Consider the following 21,187-nt stretch of genomic DNA (forward strand, 5'->3'; position numbering starts at 1 on the left):
CAGTAAAGCGTCAAAGCCCTCGCCTGCCCAGGGAGGGACATACCCCGAGTTAGGGAGGGGGACAAGGGACACACCAGCAAAGTGTGAAGGAGAAACTTATACTGTACGTAGAGCAGTGTGAAGGAGCAACTTATACTGTACGTAGAGCAGAGTGTGAAGGAGAAACTTATACTGTACGTAGAGCAGACTGTGAAGGAGAAACTTATACTGTATGTAGAGCATAGTGTGAAGGAGAAACTTATACTGTACGTAGAGCAGACTGTGAAGGACAAACTTATACTGTATGTAGAGCAGACTGTGAAGGAGAAACTTATACTGTACATAGAGCAGACTGTGAAGGAGAAACTTATACTGTACGTAGAGCAGTGCGAGAAGGAGAAACTTATACTGTACGTAGAGCAGAGTGTGAAGGAGAAACTTATACTGTACGTAGAGCAGACTGTGAAGGACAAACTTATACTGTATGTAGAGCAGAGTGTGAAGGAGAAACTTATACTGTACGTAGAGCAGACTGTGAAGGAGAAACTTATACTGTACGTAGAGCAGTGCGAGAAGGAGAAACTTATACTGTACGTAGAGCAGAGTGTGAAGGAGAAACTTATACTGTACGTAGAGCAGACTGTGAAGGACAAACTTATACTGTACGTAGAGCAGAGTGTGAAGGAGAAACTTATACTGTACGTAGAGCAGACTGTGAAGGAGAAACTTATACTGTACGTAGAGCAGTGCGAGAAGGAGAAACTTATACTGTACGTAGAGCAGACTGTGAAGGACAAACTTATACTGTACGTAGAGCAGAGTGTGAAGGAGAAACTTATACTGTACGTAGAGCAGACTGTGAAGGACAAACTTATACTGTACGTAGAGCAGTGCGAGAAGGAGCGAGAGCAAGTGTGAAGGAGAAACTTATACTGTACGTAGAGCAGAGTGTGAAGGAGAAACTTATACTGTACGTAGAGCAGACTGTGAAGGACAAACTTATACTGTATGTAGAGCAGAGTGTGAAGGAGAAACTTATACTGTACGTAGAGCAGTGCGAGAAGGATAAACTTATACTGTACGTAGAGCAGAGTGTGAAGGAGAAACTTATACTGTACGTAGAGCAGACTGTGAAGGAGAAACTTATACTGTACGTAGAGCAGAGTGTGAAGGAGAAACTTATACTGTACGTAGAGCAGAGTGTGAAGGAGAAACTTATACTGTACGTAGAGCAGAGTGTGAAGGAGAAACTTATACTGTATGTAGAGCAGTGTGAAGAAGGCGTTCCCTAGGGACATGTTCTACCAAAGAGCTGCCCCTCCTCTCTGCCAATACCCATCCGATAAGCAACACCTTTAGACAGTCTAAGACAAAGAGAGAACGAGAGATATAGAGAGGAGGTGGGCGGGGGTTGAGGGGTAAAGCCCTTCCAGAAGGGAGTGAGTGTTTGAGAGTGTGTGTGTGTGTGGGGGGGGGAGCCTTCTCAGTGCTCACCTCCCTCTCCCATTGACAAGGCGGCCGCAGTAACAGCAAATCGATGGCTTGTGAATCCCTTGCATCCCCCCCTCGCCAGGCTGATCAATATCCCTGGCAATTAGAATCCCCTATCTGCATGGCTGTGGGGACCTCTGGGTGGCTCGCCAGCCCACAAACACCCAATTTAGTCCTCAGCCTATCACTTAATTACTAAATCCTCCCTAATGCCTATTGGCAGGCGGCGGGCGCACTCCAAGCGGCAGGACGGCTGACTGAACAGGAGACCTTTGGCAAGGTGTTGGTTAAGACGCTCCCATCTCTCTTCTCCTGGCCAGTTAAACATCTGATTTCACAAGAGGGCCCCGACCTGGAATGATCCGCCTATCGAGCGGCCGGAGCACACACAGCCCAGATGGACAGGGGGGAGGAGGAGGAGAGCGGGGGAGGCAGCGTGCCAAGGGTCACAACGCCAAAACACTTTTCTCTCTCAGCCACTAAGATACAGACAAGGTTGAGAGTGTGTGTGAGGCACAGTGGGTTTCTAAACACATTTAACATCAGATTTTCATCAGATCACATTTTCTTCACAGGCATTATGTAGAGTGATTGTTTGAGAGGCTTGTCTGAGTCATAAAGACACTGTGGCCTTACTGGCCAAAAGGTTCAGTTTGGATCTAAATGGGAATAAGACAGTCTTACAGACTCATGGCAATCAGCAAATACTCAAGTTACTGTTGAACTAATGGCTCAGTGAAATGTGAAGGATTGTGGTTAAAGACAGTGTTCATGACATGAAGTCATGCTGTGTGCTTGGCGGTGGAGGGCTGCATGTCCCGACAGAGATCATTGAGTCACGGTCCGGCATTTTTCATCCTGTGGCCAAATCTTTCCAAGGAAATGAACTTAAATATGATTAGGCTGTAGTTTACTACATGTGTCTGTAAATAAAGAGGGAGCTCAACCAAAGTGAGTCGACGTGCAATCCAAAAATGTGATCATCATTGAAAAGGAAAAGGCAAATACCATGGTGAGCATTCTGCCCTTTTCTTTTTCAATAAATATTGATTACTCGTTTATTTGTATCTGCCTACAAATCGTACTGTTCCTAAAAGGTATAGCTATATCCTATATGCAAAACGTAGCTCAAGAGAAAGAGCAAGTGTCAGCTGTCATCATTCTTGCTGCTTCAAGTTCAGTAGCCATACCTTTCCTAGTTTCAAGTGTGAGATCAGGTGCGCTTTTGGTCTCAATTTAATAGAGTAGGCTGTAGCCTATGCATAGGTGGAGAAGCACGGGGCAGTTCTCTTTCCAAGGAAATTAGCTTCATAAATATAATTAGGCTATAGTTTACTACACTGCCTAGTAATAAATATGAATCACCCATATTATTTTGTCACCGTCTGAAAATCGCCCCGCTCCTAAAAGGTAGGCTATTAAACGTAGCTCAAGAGAAAATGCAAGTGTCCGCTCTCTCTCCAACTCTGCTCTCTTCAAACTAAGTCTAGCCTATTGGCTGATATAGCCCAGTAATATAGATAGCCTAATATAATGGAGAATGTGAGACTCTCTGGAAATGTTACTTATTTCGTAGGTTATTTTTGGGCATTATGATATTGACAATAGAGCACAAAATAGCAAGCTAGCTGCATCACATACGCCTAAAATAACATTGCGGGGCCGCGGTTCGGGACCAGTTCTTGCGGGAGCGGGTGGGAGTTAGACAGAAAGCCAGCGGGAGCGAGTAGGTGTGGTATGAAAAGCTGTGGGAGCGGGTGGGAGTTAGACAGAAAGCCAGCGGGAGCGAGTAGGTGTGGTATGAAAAGCTGTGGGAGCAGGTGGGAGTTAGACAGAAAGCCCAGTAGGGGAGCGAGTAGGTGCAGGTGGGAGTTGACAGAAAGCCAGAGGGTGGTAGGTGCTGCGGGTGCAGGTGGGAGTTAGACAGAAAGCCAGAGGGAGCGAGTAGGTGTGGTATGAAAAGCTGCGGGTGCAGGTGGGAGTTAGACAGAAAGCCAGCGGGAGCGAGTAGGTGTGGTATGAAAAGCTGTGGGAGCAGGTGGGAGTTAGACAGAAAGCCAGAGGGAGCGAGTAGGTGTGGTATGAAAAGCTGTGGGAGCAGGTGGGAGTTAGACAGAAAGCCAGAGGGAGCGAGTAGGTGTGGTATGAAAAGCTGTGGGAGCAGGTGGGAGTTAGACAGAAAGCCAGAGGGAGCGAGTAGGTGTGGTATGAAAAGCTGCGGGAGCGGGTGGGAATGGCATGAATAAATCAGTCATGCGCAGACAGTCAGAGGGCTTTAGGGAACCCAAAGCCCTGTAGAGTATCTGTAGCCCTGCAGGTCATGTTCTGTGGTGCGGAGTCTCTCCTTTAAGGTGCGTAGCTCTGCCTGTAGCTTCCTCTGGGCCTGCTCTGCCCTCACCACCTCTGCCACCCGCTCTGCCAGGTGTTCCTGTGCCCGATGCTGCACCCCCCCACACACACATATTTTGATCATTTACTATCAACAACACTATTATATTACATATCTTATCTGTTATCTTGTGTGCTGATTTGCCCTCCTTCTGCATTCATGCATGTTCTGTTGTCTCTTATTTTGATGGTCCCTCTGAGTGCATATGCATATGTTAGTATGCATGTGTGAGTGTGTGTGTCAGACAAAAGGCCCCAGGCTGTGAATTGATGGTCTGTTTCATTGCTGGCTAGCTGCTGAGGCTTCTGGGGCAGGCAGGATGTAAACAGGTGACTGTCTCATACTGATCATTAAAGTCAGCCCTAGAGGCTGCACTGCTGCTGCTGCCACTACAACCATGTCACTCTCCTCTTTCCCCCCTTCCCTCCTTCCATCAGCATTACTCTCATTCCTTCTTCCTCATGCATCCACTGCTTTTAACTGTTTTTTTAGAACCTCTTCTCCATCAAGGAAGGGGGAAGGAGAGAGAGAGAGACAAACAGTCAGACAGAGAGAAAGACAGAGAGACAGAGCAAGACAGAGAAATAGGGAGAGAGAGAGAGCTACAAAGGTACCTGACTACACACGAGTCCAGCTTTATAGACACCAGTCTTCCAGCCCACCCCCCAGGACTGTGTAATCCTCCTACCCGTGTCCCTGCAGCATCCTTGGGCCTCCTTTAGTTCCTCCCTGAGGGTCATCAGCTGGGTCCTGAGAGAGCCACACTCAGCCTGTCTCTGCTGTCCTTCCCTCCTGCCCCTCTGGACGTCAGCCAGAGGCCGCTCCACCTCCACAGCCCGACTCCTCAGAGTCTCCCGGGCCTCCAGCAGGTCAGCCTTCGAACGCCTCAGGAGGTTATCCCGCATCTGCACTGCCTGGGAGGGAAAAGAGGGAAGGCTCAGTCAAAGTGTGAGTGTACGTGTGTGTGAACATACACTACCGTTAAAAAGTTTGGGGCCACTTAGAAACACCAGTCTCAACGTCAACAGTGAAGAGGCGACGCCGGAATGCTGGCCTTCTAGACAGAGTTGCAAAGAAAAAGCCATATCTCTGTCAGGTGTCTGTGTTCTTTGGCCCATCTTAATCTTTTCTTTTTATTGGCCAGTAGAAGGCCAGCATTCCGGGGTCGCCTCTTCACTGTTGACGTTGAGACTGGTGTTTTGCGGGTACTATTTAATGAAGCTGCCAGTTGAGGACTTGTGAGGCATCTGTTTCTCAAACTAGACACTCTAATGTACTTGTCCTCTTGCTCAGTTGTGCACCGGGGCCTCCCACTCCTCTTTCTATTCTGGTTAGAGCCAGTTTGCCCTGTTCTGTAGTACACAGCATTGTACGAGATCTTCAGTTTCTTGGCAATTTCTTGCATGGAATAACCTTCATTTCTCAGAACAATAGGCTGACGAGTTTCAGAAGAAAGTCCTTTGTTTCTGGCCATTTTGAGCCTGTAATCGAACCCACAAATGCTGATGCTCCAGATACTCAACTAGTCTAAAGAAGGCCAGTTTTATTGCTTCTTTAATCAGATTAGATTACGGCGCACTACTCAACCTGTTGTCTGTGTTGCAAAAGGGTTTTCTAATGATCAATTAGCCTTTTAAAATGAAAACTTGGATTAGGGAACACAACGTGCCATTGGAACACAGGAGTGATGGTTGCTGATAATGGGCCTCAGTACGCCTATGTAGATATTCCATTTAAAAAATCAACCACGACTACACTGGTTTTCTGATCAATTTGATGTTATTTTAATGGACAAAAAAGCAGCTTTTCTTTCAAAAACAAGGACATTTCTAAGTGACCCCAAACTTTTGAAAGGTAGTGCATACTCCTGTGTGTGTATCCTCTTATCCAGAGAGTTCTATTTATGTGTGTGTGCATGTTTTACACTTCCTGAAGTTCTGAGTGAGTAGGTGTATGTAAGGTCTTTCTATCCTATCCTCCAGGCATGTTGGAGGTGATGGGGCCTGGCCTGGCATCGTGCCGCAGTGTGTACCTGCTGTCTCTTGGGACACTGTCTGTGGGCGGCCTGCAGGTCCTGCTCCAGCCTGGCAGCCCTCTGCTCTTGAGCTCCCACCTCCTCTAGCCTGCGCTGGCCCTCCATCATGGCCTCTGCCTGGAGCTGCCTCCCAGCCTCTTGCAGTCGCAGCACCTCTGCAGCACACACACATGGATGCACACACACACACACACAAGGAGGCACACACAAATACACCCACACTATGCAGTAAAAAATGAACCCTTTATGTATTCTATCATAAACACAAAGTTATTGGTTGAGTTGTGTCAGGCCCACCACACCTGCCACAGTGTTGTCCTTGAGCTGGGTGAGTCTGGACACCTCCTCTCTCAGCTGAGGAACCTCTGACTGGCACACACTGAGGTCCTGGCTACCCTGGGAACACTGCTCCACGGTCTGGGAGAATGCCTAGACACACACACACCTGTCACACACCTATGACTATGCCTGAGGGGAAGGGGAGGACCGAAGCCCAAGGCTTTCCACATCCTCACCTGAGAGACCCAGCATAGCAATGCCTCCCCCCTCCTCCACCCCCCAGGACATCGCCACACCTGCTCTAGCGCGTTCAGTGAAGCGCCTGCCCCTAATTTGGCATTTCCACCATGATGGCATGAGTATCAGTGTGTGGAGGAAGCATCCTGTGTTAGGGGAGCACCTATCTGACAGGTGTCACATCCAATCTGCACAGACCTACTGATGTTTTAACTATTCAATTAACCAGCCAACTGCACTGTGTGGTTGCCATGACATATTTACCTAAGATAAGTTGTGTGTGTGTGTGTGAGCGCAGGCAGCTGACAGGTCAACATGTCACTGTCACTCTTCCTCCGGTAGAGTGTGTGTGTATGTGTGTCAGCCATCTCCCCACTGCTCTCATACCCTATCAAACGTGGTGGAGAAAATACAAGCCAACAGCTTTGAGTGAAATATGTACGTAAACATTAAGTGAAAATAATAAAAGTATAATTCAGCCATGTTGAGGAGGGAAGATCCTGCCATCTCCCCCCTTCATCTCAGACCATTAAAATAACGAGTTGTCACCAGGCTCTGCTTTCACTACCCCCTGACGCTGACACCCGTCAAGACAAATCTAGATTTCATGGCCACTTACAGATGTATAAATAGTCAAACGAGGTGCTCTAACCATCTATAAAACGCAGCTAAAAGGTTGCCAGAAGATGGCGGGCATCGTGGGCCAGCCGGGCTGGGTAATCAATCTGGGCTGAGTCGGAGTGGAGCAGGGAGCGGTGGCTGCGTGCGTTGGGAGTAGGGCAGTAAATCACGTCAGCGTAGCGCGGGCGCTCCTCTGACACGCCAGCACTCCAGCTGACACTGGGCCTGTTTGACAGCCTGACGGATCGCCCCACTACACTCCATTAATGGCAAACGGGCACACGCATGCTGACATAACAAACAATTAGTCACCGTGGCCGTTATGGACCTGGTTGGTGTGGGTCAGGGTCTGTCTGGCGATGGCTGCTCTGACTTCCTGTCTAGGGTCAGTTTAAAGCCAGGGTTGGAATACACAGAACTACAGTGAACTTACTGAACATACAGTAGGACCAAACTTCTAACTATAGTTGAAGAGTGAAGTTTTAAAGACAATGACTTTCTCTGGTCACTGTGATTTCACTGGCCACAGTGACAGGTTGTGTTAGCAGGACTCCAGCATGAAGAGGTGAAGTGTTCTGTCCCTACTGTACCTGTTGTAGTTCCTGGATGCCGCAGAGCTGGGAGTCGTAGTCTGAGTCAGAGTGGATGTGACTGGCTCTGTAGACAGAGAAATCAGCTTGGCTCTTCACCACACTCTCCTCCTGTTCCTCCACCTGAGAGAGGCACACAGGAACAAACATAGCGCACAGATATATCTGTTGACAGACCGGTACAGAACCACTGTCATGCGGTTGACTTTAGTAGGTCTCTCCTCCCATTTCCTTCCTGTGTTGTGTAGTTGAGTGTTGCGAGGTAGAGACAGAAGGACTGGCTGGAGCTCTGTGAGACTATGGTTGAAGGGCAGACTGCATGGGGTCCTCCTGTCTGACTGTGGGTGAGGCAGGCCGGGGGTCACTATGAGACTAAGTTTGGGGCTGAGGTGCTGGGTGAGTTCACACTAATGAAACAGAGACAGGCAAACAGAACGTTTCCCCACAGTCTCCCCCGTCTGCACGATGTGCTGGGCCTGATGGCTCGTGACTGGAGCACATTCTGCTTCTCACAGATGAGTTGGCCTGTCTGAGGGGCACACACACACACACACACGCACACACACAGTCAAAATGTCCGATTGGGTGTCGGTGGTTTGTCAGGATTACTTTGTGCTGCTGCACTTATAAAACACTCCCCAATGGCCTCTAAGTTTATGAGGCTAATATATCTATCTGAATATGGTGTTCCTCTCATTACCCACTGTTGTTATTTGTTGTCTATGTTTTCCAGACAGCCTTCACTACCTCGTGTCTGTAGTGTTCATAAAGCCAGGGCCCGTTACAGGCAAGATGAAGATGGAGTGAGAGGTGGTGAAATCAGCTGGTTGTATTGATGTCTCACAGCAGACTCAGAGCGATCGGCTCATTAAATGAAATCAGACTCTCTCTCACTCTCTCTACCTCCCTCTCTCACACAGACATACACATACCCCAGTTTCCAGACAACAAATGTAAACTTAGGAAAGAGGTAAAGAAACACTGGTGTGAAAAAATAACGTGGCAGGAAGTGATCACTTAAAAGTCTGAACCGAGCGGGTGGTGTGTCGCGCTGTGTGCACTAAGGACACAGCTGAGGATGGGAGAGATCAATACTGTGTGTGTGATTGAGAGCCTCTGTGTTACCAATGGAGCTCTGCTGTGTGGGAGGGGTGTTGTTAGGGACCCAGGTGGTGGGGTGTGGGGGTAAGAGCTGAAGGTGATGGGAACGACGCCTCCATTGTGGGCTCACAGAAGGAGGTAAATGCCCAACTGCATCTCAAGCCACCCCCACACCACATAAACGCTGAGCTCCACTGGGCACGGCCGCTATTATTTCAGCCACATATCGCATCCCCAGCATGATTTTCCACTTTGCTTCTTCCGTGCATGGAGCTGTCAACCACCCCGTGTCTCACACACACATGCATGCAAGTCCAAACATCAATCCTTCCTCTCCACTGCTCTGCCCATGTAATCCAGTCTTCCCCTCCTCTCTGCTTCCTCCTGCCAGCCATTAACGGTGGTGCTGTGTGCTGTGCTCTGTGCTGTCCAGGGAGCTCACACTGCCTGTGTTTTCTCATTGTGTTTCCTCCTGTATGGGGGCCATGAAGCCGATCAATAGGAATCAGTGAAAACACTTCCAGAGGTCCCCAGGCCTCCGACTCCCAGAGTGTTGTACCCTGTCTGACTCCACCCGTTTACAGATCAGCAGCAGAGATGGAGCCTTACCTACAGAGGTGTGGCACGACAACTGACCTGCATGTAGCTTCACTCACCTGAGAGGCCAGTTGGGTATACTACAGTGCTAGTACTACTTGACTGGCTTTGACTTCACCGCATGACTGGCACTGTTCTAGGTAGCAGGGGTAGTGAGCAGGACGAGTGGGCCTGACTGTGTAGAGGGAAACCACTGAGTGGACTAGTAAATTAATCTATGTTTGTAGTGGAAAGGGAGTGTTTAGCACAGCGTGACCGGGTTTGTCTGTGTCTTTGGACGAGTCTGTCATTGGGAAGCTACATCCCTGTAGATGAGGATCGGCCTGACTGACTGACCTAACTGGTCTGACTGACTGACTGACCGACCTGTCGTCTCAGTGCGGCAGTGCTGTCTCTCATAGTGCTGATGACCATCTCACACTCCTGGCTGTGTTTGCGGCTGGACTCCAGGTCTCTCTGGGTGTCTCGGAGGTGCTGGCTCAGGGCACCATCCCCGCTCTCCAGCTGGGCACTGTGGGCCTTCAGCTCCCCCCTGCAACATCACCGCCTGGGCACACAGACGCAGCACATGCTCGTCCCGCTCCACCACCTGGGACACAGACATACAGGGACACGCAGGCAGGCACACAAACACACATATACATAAAAAGGCATGCTATTAACACTCATAAATCAGGCCTAGTGATGTATGCAAGAACAACTCCTGGCAGCAAGGGTATAAGCAGCAAAGATGAAAAACAACAATTGGAGAGCTAGAAGGTTCTATCTGCATTTGAGTCTAAATAGAGTTAATGACAGCCTTGTTCTGTTCAATGTTCTCTACCTACAGTGGGGCAAAAAAAGTATTTAGTCAGCCACCAATTGTGCAAGTTCTCCCACTTAAAAAGATGAGAGATGCCTGCAATTTTCCTCATAGGTACACTTCAACTATGACAGACAAAATGAGGGAAAAAATCCAGAAAATCACATTGTAGGATTTTTAATGAATTTATTTGCAAATTATGGTGGAAAATAAGTATTTGGTCACCTACAAACAAGCAAGATTTCTGGCTCTCACAGACCTGTCCTGGAGTGGCCTAGCCAGTCTCCAGATCTCAACCCCATAGAAAATCTTTGGAGGGAGTTGAAAGTCCGTGTTGCCCAGCAACAGCCCCAAAACATCACTGCTCTAGAGGAGATCTGCATGGAGGAATGGGCCAAAATACCAGCAACAGTGTGTGAAAACCTTGTGAAGACTTACAGAAAACGTTTAAGTGTACCTATGATGAAAATTAAAGGCCTCTCTCATCTTTTTAAGTGGGAGAACTTGCACAATTGGTGGCTGACTAAATACTTTTTTGCCCCACTGTATATACAACTCTAAATACCCCAATTAATGTTGTTGTGTAACAACAACAAAAAACTAGAGAAAAATGACTGACACCAATGAAGGTTTGTAAGTAACTTTAACGCCAATTATCTTAGAATCATCTTCTAGCAGATAGAACCTCTAGCAGATAGAACCTCTAGCAGATATAACCTCTAGCAGACAGAAGCTCTAGCAGACAGAAGCTCTAGCAGACAGAACCTCTAGCAGACAGAACCTCTAGCACATAGAACCTCAAGCAGATAGAACCTCTAGTAGACAGAACCTCTAGCAAATAGAAAAAGCTCCAGTATCAGCTCTTAGTTTTCCTGCAGGGTGAGGATGGCGTGGAGCTGACCTGAGCCCTGGCTTCCTTCAGGTCCTCATCCTGGGCCTGTAGAGTGCTGTCCTGCTGGGAGATCTTGGTGAGGCAGGCCTGGTACTTGACCCTGTACAGCTCCAGGGACCTGGTCAGGGGCTGCAGCCTTGTCTCTGTGTCCACTGCTCTGCTCTCAGCCTCCTGCAGCACGACCCTCAGCCTAGACAACGTGTATGTAATGGCTTACATACACGTGCAACAGGAACAGTACTGAGGGTACTTCACTGCTTATTAAAGTGAAGAGAAATCCATGTTCCTGTCTTTCTGTGTACTGTACTCCTCTCACCCACCTCCTCCTCTGCCTACCTGGTCTGTCTCTGGGCGTGCTCCAGGTCTGTCTCTGGGCGTGCTCCAGGTCAGAGCGGAGGTGCTTCATGGTTGCTCTACACTGCTGCAGCCTGCCCTGGGTCTCCTGTAGCTCAGCCCTCAGGCCCGACACCTCCTCACTGCTCTCCTGTTGAGACCGGACCTCCGCCTGCAACCGCTGCAGCTCCCCGCGCAGAACACACACTGCCCCCTGCTGGTTGTCCCGCTGGAGACAGAAGGGAGTGTCAGTGAGGGAGTGTGTAGGGAGAATGTGTGTGTTTGTGTATGTGTATGTTTGTGTGTGTGCGTGTGTGTATGCGTGTGTATGTGTTTGTATGTGTGTGTGTGTATATGTATGTATGTTTGTTTGTATGTATGTACAGTGGGGTAAAAAAGTATTTAGTCAGCCACCAATTGTGCAAGTTCTCCCACTTAAAAAGATGAGAGAGGCCTGTAATTATCATCATAGGAACACTTCAACTATGACAGACAAAATGAGGGGAAAAAATCCAGAAAATCACATTGTTGGATTTTTAATGAATTTATTTGCAAATTATGATGAAAAATAAGTATTTGGCCACCCCTGGGGCGGCAGGGTAGCCTAGTGGTTAGAGTGTTGGACTAGTAACCGAAAGGTTGCAAGTTCAAATCCCCGAGCTGACAAGGTACAAATCTGTCGTTCTGCCCCTGAACAGGCAGTTAACCCACTGTTCCTAGGCCGTCATTGAAAATAAGAAATTGTTCTTAACTGACTTGCCTAGTTAAACAATGATGTTTCTACCCCCATGCTTCACAGTATGGTGTTCTTTGGATGCAACTCAGCATTCTTTGTCCTCCAAACACGACGAGTTGAGTTTTTACCAAAAAGTTATATTTTGGTTTCATCTGACCATATGACATTCTCCCAATCTTCTTCTGGATCATTCAAATGCTCTCTAGCAAACTTCAGACGGGCCTGGACATATACTGGCTTAAGCAGGGGGACACCGGATTTGAGTCCCTGGCGGCGTAGTGTGTTACTGATGGTAGGCTTTGTTACTTTGGTCCCAGCTCTCTGCAGGTCATTCACTAGGTCCCCCCGTGTGGTTCTGGGATTTTTGCTCACCGTTCTTGTGATCATTTTGACCCCACGGGGTGAGATCTTGCGTGGAGCCCCAGATCGAGGGAGATTATCAGTGGTCTTGTATGTCTTCCATTTCCTAATAATTGCTCCCACAGTTGATTTCTTCAAACCAAGCTGCTTACCTATTGCAGATTCAGTCTTCCCAGCCTGATGCAGGTCTACAATTTTGTTTCTGGTGTCCTTTGACAGTTCTTTGGTCTTGGCCATAGTGGAGTTTGGAGTGTGACTGTTTGAGGTTGTGGACAGGTGTCTTTTATACTGATAACAAGTTCAAACAGGTGCCATTAATATAGGTAATGAGTGGAGGACAGAGGAGCCTCTTAAAGAAGTTACAGGTCTGTGAGAGCCAGAAATCTTGCTTGTTTGTAGGTGACCAAATACTTATTTTCCACCATAATTTGCAAATAAATTCATTAAAAATCCTACAATGTGATTTTATGGATTTTCTCCCCCTCATTTTGTCTGTCATAGTTGACGTGTACCTATGATGAAAATTACAGGCCTCTCTCATCTTTTTAAGTGGGAGAACTTGCACAATTGGTGGCTGACTAAATACTTTTTTGCCCCACTGTATGTGTGTGTGTGTGTGTGTGTGTGTGTGTGTGTGTGTGTGTGTGTGTGTGTATATATGTGTGTGTGTGTATATATGTGTGTGTGTGTGTGTATATACACATGAGGGGTGTAGGACACACACAGGCAGAACAGACAGATATGATCCAGTACACTCCTTCAGCCTTCCTTCCTCTCCCTGCAGCTCCACCGAGGCACTTTAATGACACCAGCTCTACATTACATTACTACACTCCAGAGTACAATATCCCAGATGAGATAATATTAGTTTTCCCCTGGCTGATGATGCATTACAAAAATAAGGAGCAGTGTAACAGATGGCTCTCAGGGTAAAAATAATAAATCCCACAGACTTGTAACATTGCTGGGAGACACGCACCCACACCCACAAAACACTTCTGTGATTCATCTACTCCTTCGTTCTTACTGACTTCTAAGTCAGGAGTAAGAGAGAGAGAGAGAGGAAGAGAGAAACATTAGTTTGCATTAAACATCATTAAGACCCCAGTGCTAATTGTGTTCTTTTAAATGAGTTAAATCTGATGACTCCATTAGACTCCATTGATGTCTCCCAGGAATGGAGGGAGGGAGGAAGTGAGAGGATGGACTGAGGCAGTCTGTGACATCACAAACCGTGTAGACACACACATGTGGAGGTAAAAGATACATGCAGACAAAAGAGGACAGATGAAGAGGATAAATATAATAATAGTGGGACAGATATAGGAGAGAGAGAGAGAGAGCGAGAGAGAGACTAATCCATAATACTGCCTGCCTGCCTGGCCTGCTGCATACATTACTGCATCAATCAGTGCTAAGCTGCAGTGTAATTTTCTAACTCCCTATTTTTCTCCCAACCTCATCACACAGACAACACCCCATGGCTATTTTTGATGAGATTCATAGCTATAGAGAGGGAGAGAGGAGGTGAGGGAAGGGGGGGGGGGTGTTTATAGAGCAGCCTCTCTCTCTCTCCCTCCCTCTCTCTCTCTCGCAGCTCAACCACTGATTAATTTCCAACTAGATCGCTTGGCTAGCAGTATTATTAGCATAACATTTCCATGGATCAGGCCCTGCAATAAAACCCTTTCATCAAGTCGCTTGTCAGACATAACATTTCAAATCTCATTTGGTTTCTAATATAATTTTCTTACTGGGTGTGTGTGGAAGGTAGCGGGAGCTGGGAAAATGGACAGTGGGGGAGGTGGGGGTGGAGGGTTGTTATGCAGAAGATAAACGGAGTCATCAATCAAAATTAAAAGAGCTCTGGGTTGGGAAGGAGGTGTTGGTGTTAACCATGGCCGCTTCGACACACACGCACACACACACACACTGTTACACTGGGCCCCACGCCCAAGGTCAGTGCTTTCAGGGGCTGTCTGTCTGTAGAGTGGACAGAGGCTGAACTCTCCGCTAAAGACAAAAGAACAGTCTGACCATCTTATCTTGTGACTGTGGCAGAACAGAATGGCAGGCAGACATGCAACAGGAGCTCTGTCACCAAACTTAATCGATCACACAGGTCCACAAACTCAAAAAACGCCTTTCACGTCACAACGTGACAGCACAGGCAATGAATAAGGATAAACCTTGCCTTGATTACAAAATGGTCAAAGCTGTCACTATTACAACCCCCTGCCCTAGTCCCACACTGTACCATTAATTATGAACGATAACACAGCGGGGAGGAGGAGGAGGGATGGGGATTTCATTTGAATAAGGATACAGAATCAATGCAATTGAATCAATCTTAGCTAATTAAAATAAATCTATATTGTGAAACAATCAAGGTGCATAAACAAGATTCAAATAAATGAAAGAACTGTGCCAAGAGGCTGCCCACTTCTAATTAAATGATACTAATTGGAATTCCACGGCTGTGTGTTTGTTGTTGGCATGGAGAGAAAGAGAGAGGGATCGCTGACTGCCCACTCCTTTGTCTCTGCTGCTTCTCTTCAACAGCACACATTACTGCACACAGCCACACCATGGGTCATTTCTCATAGTCTGTGTATACAGTGACCTCCATAAGTATTGGGACAGTGACATTTTTAGTTGTTTTGGCATTGTACTCCAGCACTTATGGATTTCCATCCATATCGGGTGAACTGTTTTAGAAATCATAGTACTTTTTGTATATAGCCCCCCATTTTAGGGGACCAAAAGTACTGGGACAAATAATATGTGCATTAAAGTAGTCAAAAGTTGAGTATTTGGTCCCATATTCCTAGCATGCTATGATTACATCAAGCTTGCAACTCTACAAACGGCATTTCTTTCAAACCTGGAAGTTTTGGTAAAGTTACCATGATTTTACAACCCTATATGGGGATGAGAGGGTTAGACATGATGTAATAGGAGGGATGAGAGGGTTAGACATGCTGTAATAGGAGGGATGAGGGTTAGACATATTGTAATAGGAGGGATGAGAGGGTTAGACATACTGTAATAGGAGGGATGAGGGTTAGACATACTGTAATAGGAGGGATGAGGGTTAGACATACTATAATAGGAGGGATGAGAGGGTTAGACATACTGTAATAGGAGGGATGAGAGGGTTAGACATACTGTAATAGGAGGGATGAGAGGGTTAGACATGCTGTAATAGGAGGGATGAGAGGGTTAGACATGCTGTAATAGGAGGGATGAGAGGGTTAGACATGCTGTAATAGGAGGGATGAGAGGGTTAGACATGCTGTAATAGGAGGGATGAGAGGGTTAGACATGCTGTAATAGGAGGGATGAGAGGGTTAGACATGCTGTAATAGGAGGGATGAGAGGGTTAGACATACTGTATGTACAGTTGAAGTCAGAAGGTTTGAGGTCATTGCTTTGTGATGGCCACTCCAATACCTTGACTTTGTTGTCCTTAAGCCATTTTGCCACAACTTTGGAAGTATGCTTGGGGTCATTGTTCATTTGGAAGACCCATTTGCGACTAGGCTTTAACTTCCTGACTGATGTCTTGAGATGTTGCTTCAATATATCCACATAATTTTCCTTCCTCATGACGCCATCTATTTTGTGGAGGTCCCTCCTGCAGCAAAGCACCCCTACAACATGTTGGGATGGTGTTCTTCGGCTTGCAAGCCGCCCCCTTTTTCCTCCAAACATAACGATGTTCATTATGGCCAAACAGTTCTATTTTTGTTTCATCAGACCAGAGGACATTTCTCCAAAAAGTATGATCTTTGTCCCCATGTGCAGTTGCAAACCGTAGTCTGACTTTTTTATGGCGGTTTTGGAGCAGTGGCTTCTTCCTTGCTGAGCGGCCTTTCAGGTTATGTCGATATACGACTCATTTTACTGTGGATATAGATATTTTTGAACCTGTTTCTACCAGCATCTTCACAAGGTCCTTTGCTGTTGTTCTGGGATTGATTTGCACTTTCGCACCAAAGTACGTTCATCTCTAGGAGACAGAACGCATCTCCTTCCTGAGCGGAAAGATGGCTGCATGGTCCCATGGTGTTTATACTTGCGTACTATTGTTTGTACAGATGAACGTGGTACCTTCAGGCGTTTGGAAATTGCTCCCAAGGATGAACCAGACTTGTGGAGATTATGGTGTGTGTATACATATTGTATAGTTTATATAGATTATCGTGTGTATACATATTGGTATAGTTTATATAGATTATGGTGTGTGTATACATATTGTATAGTTTATATAGATTATAGTGTGTGTATACATATTGTATAGTTTATATAGATTATGGTGTGTGTATACATATTGTATAGTTTATATAGATTATAGTGTGTGTATACATATTGTATAGTTTATATAGATTATGTTGTGTATACATATTGTATAGTTTATATAGATTATGGTGTGTGTATACATATTGTATAGTTTATATAGATTATAGTGTGTGTATACATATTGTATAGTTTATATAGATTATGGTGTATACATATTGTATAGTTTATATAGATTATGGTGTGTGTATACATATTGTATAGTTTATATAGATTATAGTGTGTGTATACATATTGTATAGTTTATATAGATTATGGTGTGTGTATACATATTGTATAGTTTATATAGATTATGGTGTGTGTATACATATTGTATAGTTTATATAGATTATCGTGTGTATACATATTGTATAGTTTATATAGATTATGGTGTGTGTATACATATTGTATAGTTTATATAGATTATGGTGTGTGTATACATATTGTATAGTTTATATAGATTATAGTGTGTGTATATATATATTGTATAGTTTATATTGTATACATATTGTATAGTTTATATAGATTATGGTGTGTGTATACATATTGTATAGTTTATATAGATTATGGTGTGTGTATACATATTGTATAGTTTATATAGATTATGGTGTGTGTATACATATTGTATAGTTTATATAGATTATAGTGTGTGTATATATATATTGTATAGTTTATGCAGCTATATAATAAAGCCCATCATTATAAAGATCACAATTTCAGTAGCTACTGTACACAATGTTGCATAAAAAAAGGAGTCTTAGTCTCACTAAGGATGTGTGTGTGTGTGTGTATAGCTGACCTGTGTGAGCAGGCTGACCCTCTCCTGCTGTAGCTGGCCAGTTGTCTGTAGTTGTGCCTCCATGTCCTCCTCTCTCTGACTCAGGCTGCCCTGGAGACAGCTCACCTCCTTCTTCAGTTTCTGCATCTCCTCTCCAAGGGCCTGCTCCTGCTGAGCCTGCACTGACAGCTACACACACACACACACACACACACACACACACACACACACACACACACACACACAGATAGACACACACAACATACATATTATTTAATGTTCAGTGAAACATTATCCCTTATCAGGAAACAATTGCTGCATGTGTGGGCGCAAGTGTGAAATTGAACAAAATCCCAGTCCATATAATTAAAGAAACCTGTGAGCAGACAAGAAGAGAAGGCAGGGGAGCATGGAGACAACCAGAGACAACCACAAAACCACTGTGTTCTCCTCTATTCTGCTTGTAGTCAGACCTGTAGAGCTTGTTGTCTGGAGAAGTGGAATCTGATTCCCTGTAATATATGTGGATATTACCCTGTTTCCCCCCTAACCATCGCCCCCTCCAGCCCCATCCAGCAGCAAGTTCCGGAGGTAGTAGGCTAAAAGGATGATAAACTCAACCCCCTCTCCACCCCTCCTCTCCCATCCCCACCCCACCTCTCAACCCGACCCATCCCATCTCTCTCTCTTTCTCTCTCTACCCCAGTCCCTCTCTTCACCCGTCTGCTCAGATTAAATGACATCTCCCTGTGAGTCTCAGGAAACGCCAAGTAAAGCAATTACTAATAAGCCTGATGTCCCCCCTTCCCTTTATGTAGGGGGTGGGGGGGGGCATGTGCCCTTCAGCAAAAATGAATTTTCCAATTGCAGTTAGTTCTGCCATGAATAAATAAACAAATGAATAATTGAGAGGGCAACATAAATAAATAACATCACAAACATTTCACTGGCACTCATAAGTATTCTGCAGATAACTTGGGCTGCATGCTAATGATAAAAACAGTAGATGTAGCAGGTTCCCAATGCATTATTCACCGCTCTCCTCCAACCCAAAATTAAATAAATAAAAATCTTTCAAGGAAGTCAAAACATCCTCTCAGCATTGAAGTGACAGGCCTGTCCCATTTATAACACAAGGACACTCTGGCAAACAAATATCTGACCAGTCAGAGAGAGAGGAATAAATAAACCAGCACAACACAGCGTACGGCCATTGACAGATCCTCCACAAGTTCTCCTTCAAGAAGAAAACTCTGAAATAACACAGAGGGTACATGGGACACAGTCAGGTGTCTTTTCTAAGTCCCAAGGTACAGGGCTGGCTGGACACTAACAAGGTCACCATGTCCTTGAGCTTTCTTCTCAGCGATATACCGGGGGGGGGGGTCTGTGCCCCTGGGAATTCTGCTGGATTTGAGTTGAACTAGCCTCTCCATATACCGGCAGCACTAGGACTCGTCTTCGAAGGCTGTAGAGACTAGGCAGGTCTGTACAACCACATCCTTGTTGACTAATTAAAAAGAGATGCGCTAGATCTCAGGCCTCACCTCATCCTGAGCTGATTTCAGGTGTTCCTGGATAAAGACATTTTGTATTCGAAATCCATTATGGAACATCCTGATACAAGGCCATGGCATTTCTGATTGCCTGTTTGTGAGCTGACCAGCTAAGGGGCATCAAAACGAGGGTTGGTTAGATGAGGGAGAGGAGACAGATGGAGGAGAGATGGAGTAGAGATGTTGAGTGATGTTAAGGCCAGTACCTTGTGCTGTGCAGCCTTGTGTTTCTCAGTGAGCAGGTCCAGGTCATGGCTCAGGTCCAGGTCATGGCTCAGGTCCAGGTCATGGCTCAGGTCCAGGTCATGGCTCAGGTCCAGGTCATGGCTCAGGTCCAGGTCATGGCTCAGGTCCTGGTTCTCTGTCACCTGAGAAGCCAGTCTTTCCCTCTGTTCCTCCACCTCACGCAGCTTCTCCCTCAGCCTGCCCACCCCAGCCTCCTCCTGGACCAGCTACACACAGACAGAGGAATAGTATGGGTCTAACAGAAGAGAAGCTAATAAAAGAGACTAGCAGAGGTACAGTATATGGATAAACCTATAGACTATTTTAGAATATTATGTACTGGTGACTTTCTATCAAAGTTCAAGTACCTGGGCATAGCAGGTGGTATACTGCTGCTGTAGTTGGACCAGATCAGCTCTGATCTCAGGCAGTCTCTCCTCTTGTCTCCACACACTGGCTATCCTGTAACAAGTGACACGTGTCATTCCATTGTCATAAACATGTCAACACACGGCTCTTAATGGGTCAAATGAAACCTATTTTCTTACCTGCTTTCCCTCTCTCTTTTACATGACCTCAGCTCGGCAGTAACTTGCTACAGTGCATCTTGGGAGGAGAGCAGTTGTTGGCGGAGAACACGGGCGTCTTCTTCATGGTCCTGCAGCTTCACTCTGAGAGCCACGACCATCTCTTCCTTCTGGGCAAGCTGCGGGACAGGAGTGAACGTAACACACTGAAGAACACATCAAGGACAGGACAGAGAACAAGCTGATTGTACAGTAATAGCTATGTGGAAAGCCCTTTCCTGTTCAAATCACAGGCATCATTTGCATTCAGCAGGGAGCAAAAAAGTTCAAATCAAACGTTTATTTACTGTTGTTCTCTATGTTCCGTCTTACTGGGATACAGGAAAACAATGACAGAGAGCGTGATGGTTTTAGTTCCATCCTATAGACACACATAATACCAGATAAAGAGGTAATAGTCCAACAAACCATTTAATGGTGGCAACGCTCACAATTGTACATTAGAAAAGAACACAATATATATAGACGTTCTGTCCAGTTAGTTTCCCATTTGGACAAAAAACATGTCCTAGATAAGCAAGACAATTTTTCCTGTTTTAGGGAAATGAGTTTTTCTGCTAGCTACATCCCTCCATTCCACTGCAAATTGGAGAATTTATACAGAATTTATAACAGTTCTGCTGCTGTTATTGAGCTTCTGTGAAATTGTTGTGGATTACACATAATTATTGATAAAGCAGCTTTCTCTCTCTGTTTTTGTTGCCCAAATCTGTTAAAATATGATCAGACTCCACATTGGTAACTGAGTAATGAAAACACACTGCTATAGTGATAGTGTTATTTTGTCGTGAGTAATCATACGCATGAGAGACAGAGAGAGGCTGACTGGGATGAGGCAATTAACAACAACACTGATACTGGAAACATGTGGAATGGGTGAGTGGGCTGGGGAGGAGAGGGCTGGCTGTAGACTGGGGTATCTAAAGAGTGGCTGAGGATTCCAACCCCAACGCAGGCAGACAGACAGACAGACAGACAGACAGACAGACAGACAGACAGACAGACAGACAGACTGACTGACTGACTGACTGACAGACACAGGAGTATGAGCAGACAGACAGACAGGGGAGTATGAGCAGACGGACAGACAGACACGGGAGTATGAGCAGACACAGACACGGGAGTATGAGCAGACAGACAACATACAGACAGACAGAAAGACAGACACAGGAGTATGATCAGACAGACATACATACATACATACATACATACATACAGACAGACACAGGAGTATGATCAGACAGACAGACATACATACATA

At 45.9% G+C, this 21,187-nt stretch overlaps 2 protein-coding genes across 2 annotated transcripts in view; both read right to left on the reverse strand.

The window, feature by feature from the left end:
* LOC115112234 (uncharacterized) overlaps positions 1-9,678 on the reverse strand; it is a 31,865-nt gene extending 22,187 nt beyond the window's left edge. The window contains exons 1-4 of the mRNA XM_029639156.2: positions 7,622-9,678; positions 6,197-6,323; positions 5,892-6,049; positions 4,548-4,773 (exon numbers count right to left, since the gene is read on the reverse strand). Coding sequence (XP_029495016.1) covers positions 4,548-4,773; positions 5,892-6,049; positions 6,197-6,323; positions 7,622-7,771 — 661 coding nt within the window. The 5' untranslated portion in view covers positions 7,772-9,678. The remainder of the gene's footprint in view (positions 1-4,547; positions 4,774-5,891; positions 6,050-6,196; positions 6,324-7,621) is intronic.
* Positions 9,679-20,022: 10,344 nt separating this feature from the next.
* LOC115111117 (uncharacterized) overlaps positions 20,023-21,187 on the reverse strand; it is a 177,014-nt gene continuing 175,849 nt past the window's right edge. Inside the window, exon 16 of the transcript XR_010461573.1 lies at positions 20,023-20,045. The gene's annotated coding sequence lies outside the window, so the exon portion shown is untranslated. The remainder of the gene's footprint in view (positions 20,046-21,187) is intronic.

Source organism: Oncorhynchus nerka, linkage group LG27 (assembly GCF_034236695.1).
Source record: "Oncorhynchus nerka isolate Pitt River linkage group LG27, Oner_Uvic_2.0, whole genome shotgun sequence".
NCBI lineage: Eukaryota > Metazoa > Chordata > Actinopteri > Salmoniformes > Salmonidae > Oncorhynchus > Oncorhynchus nerka.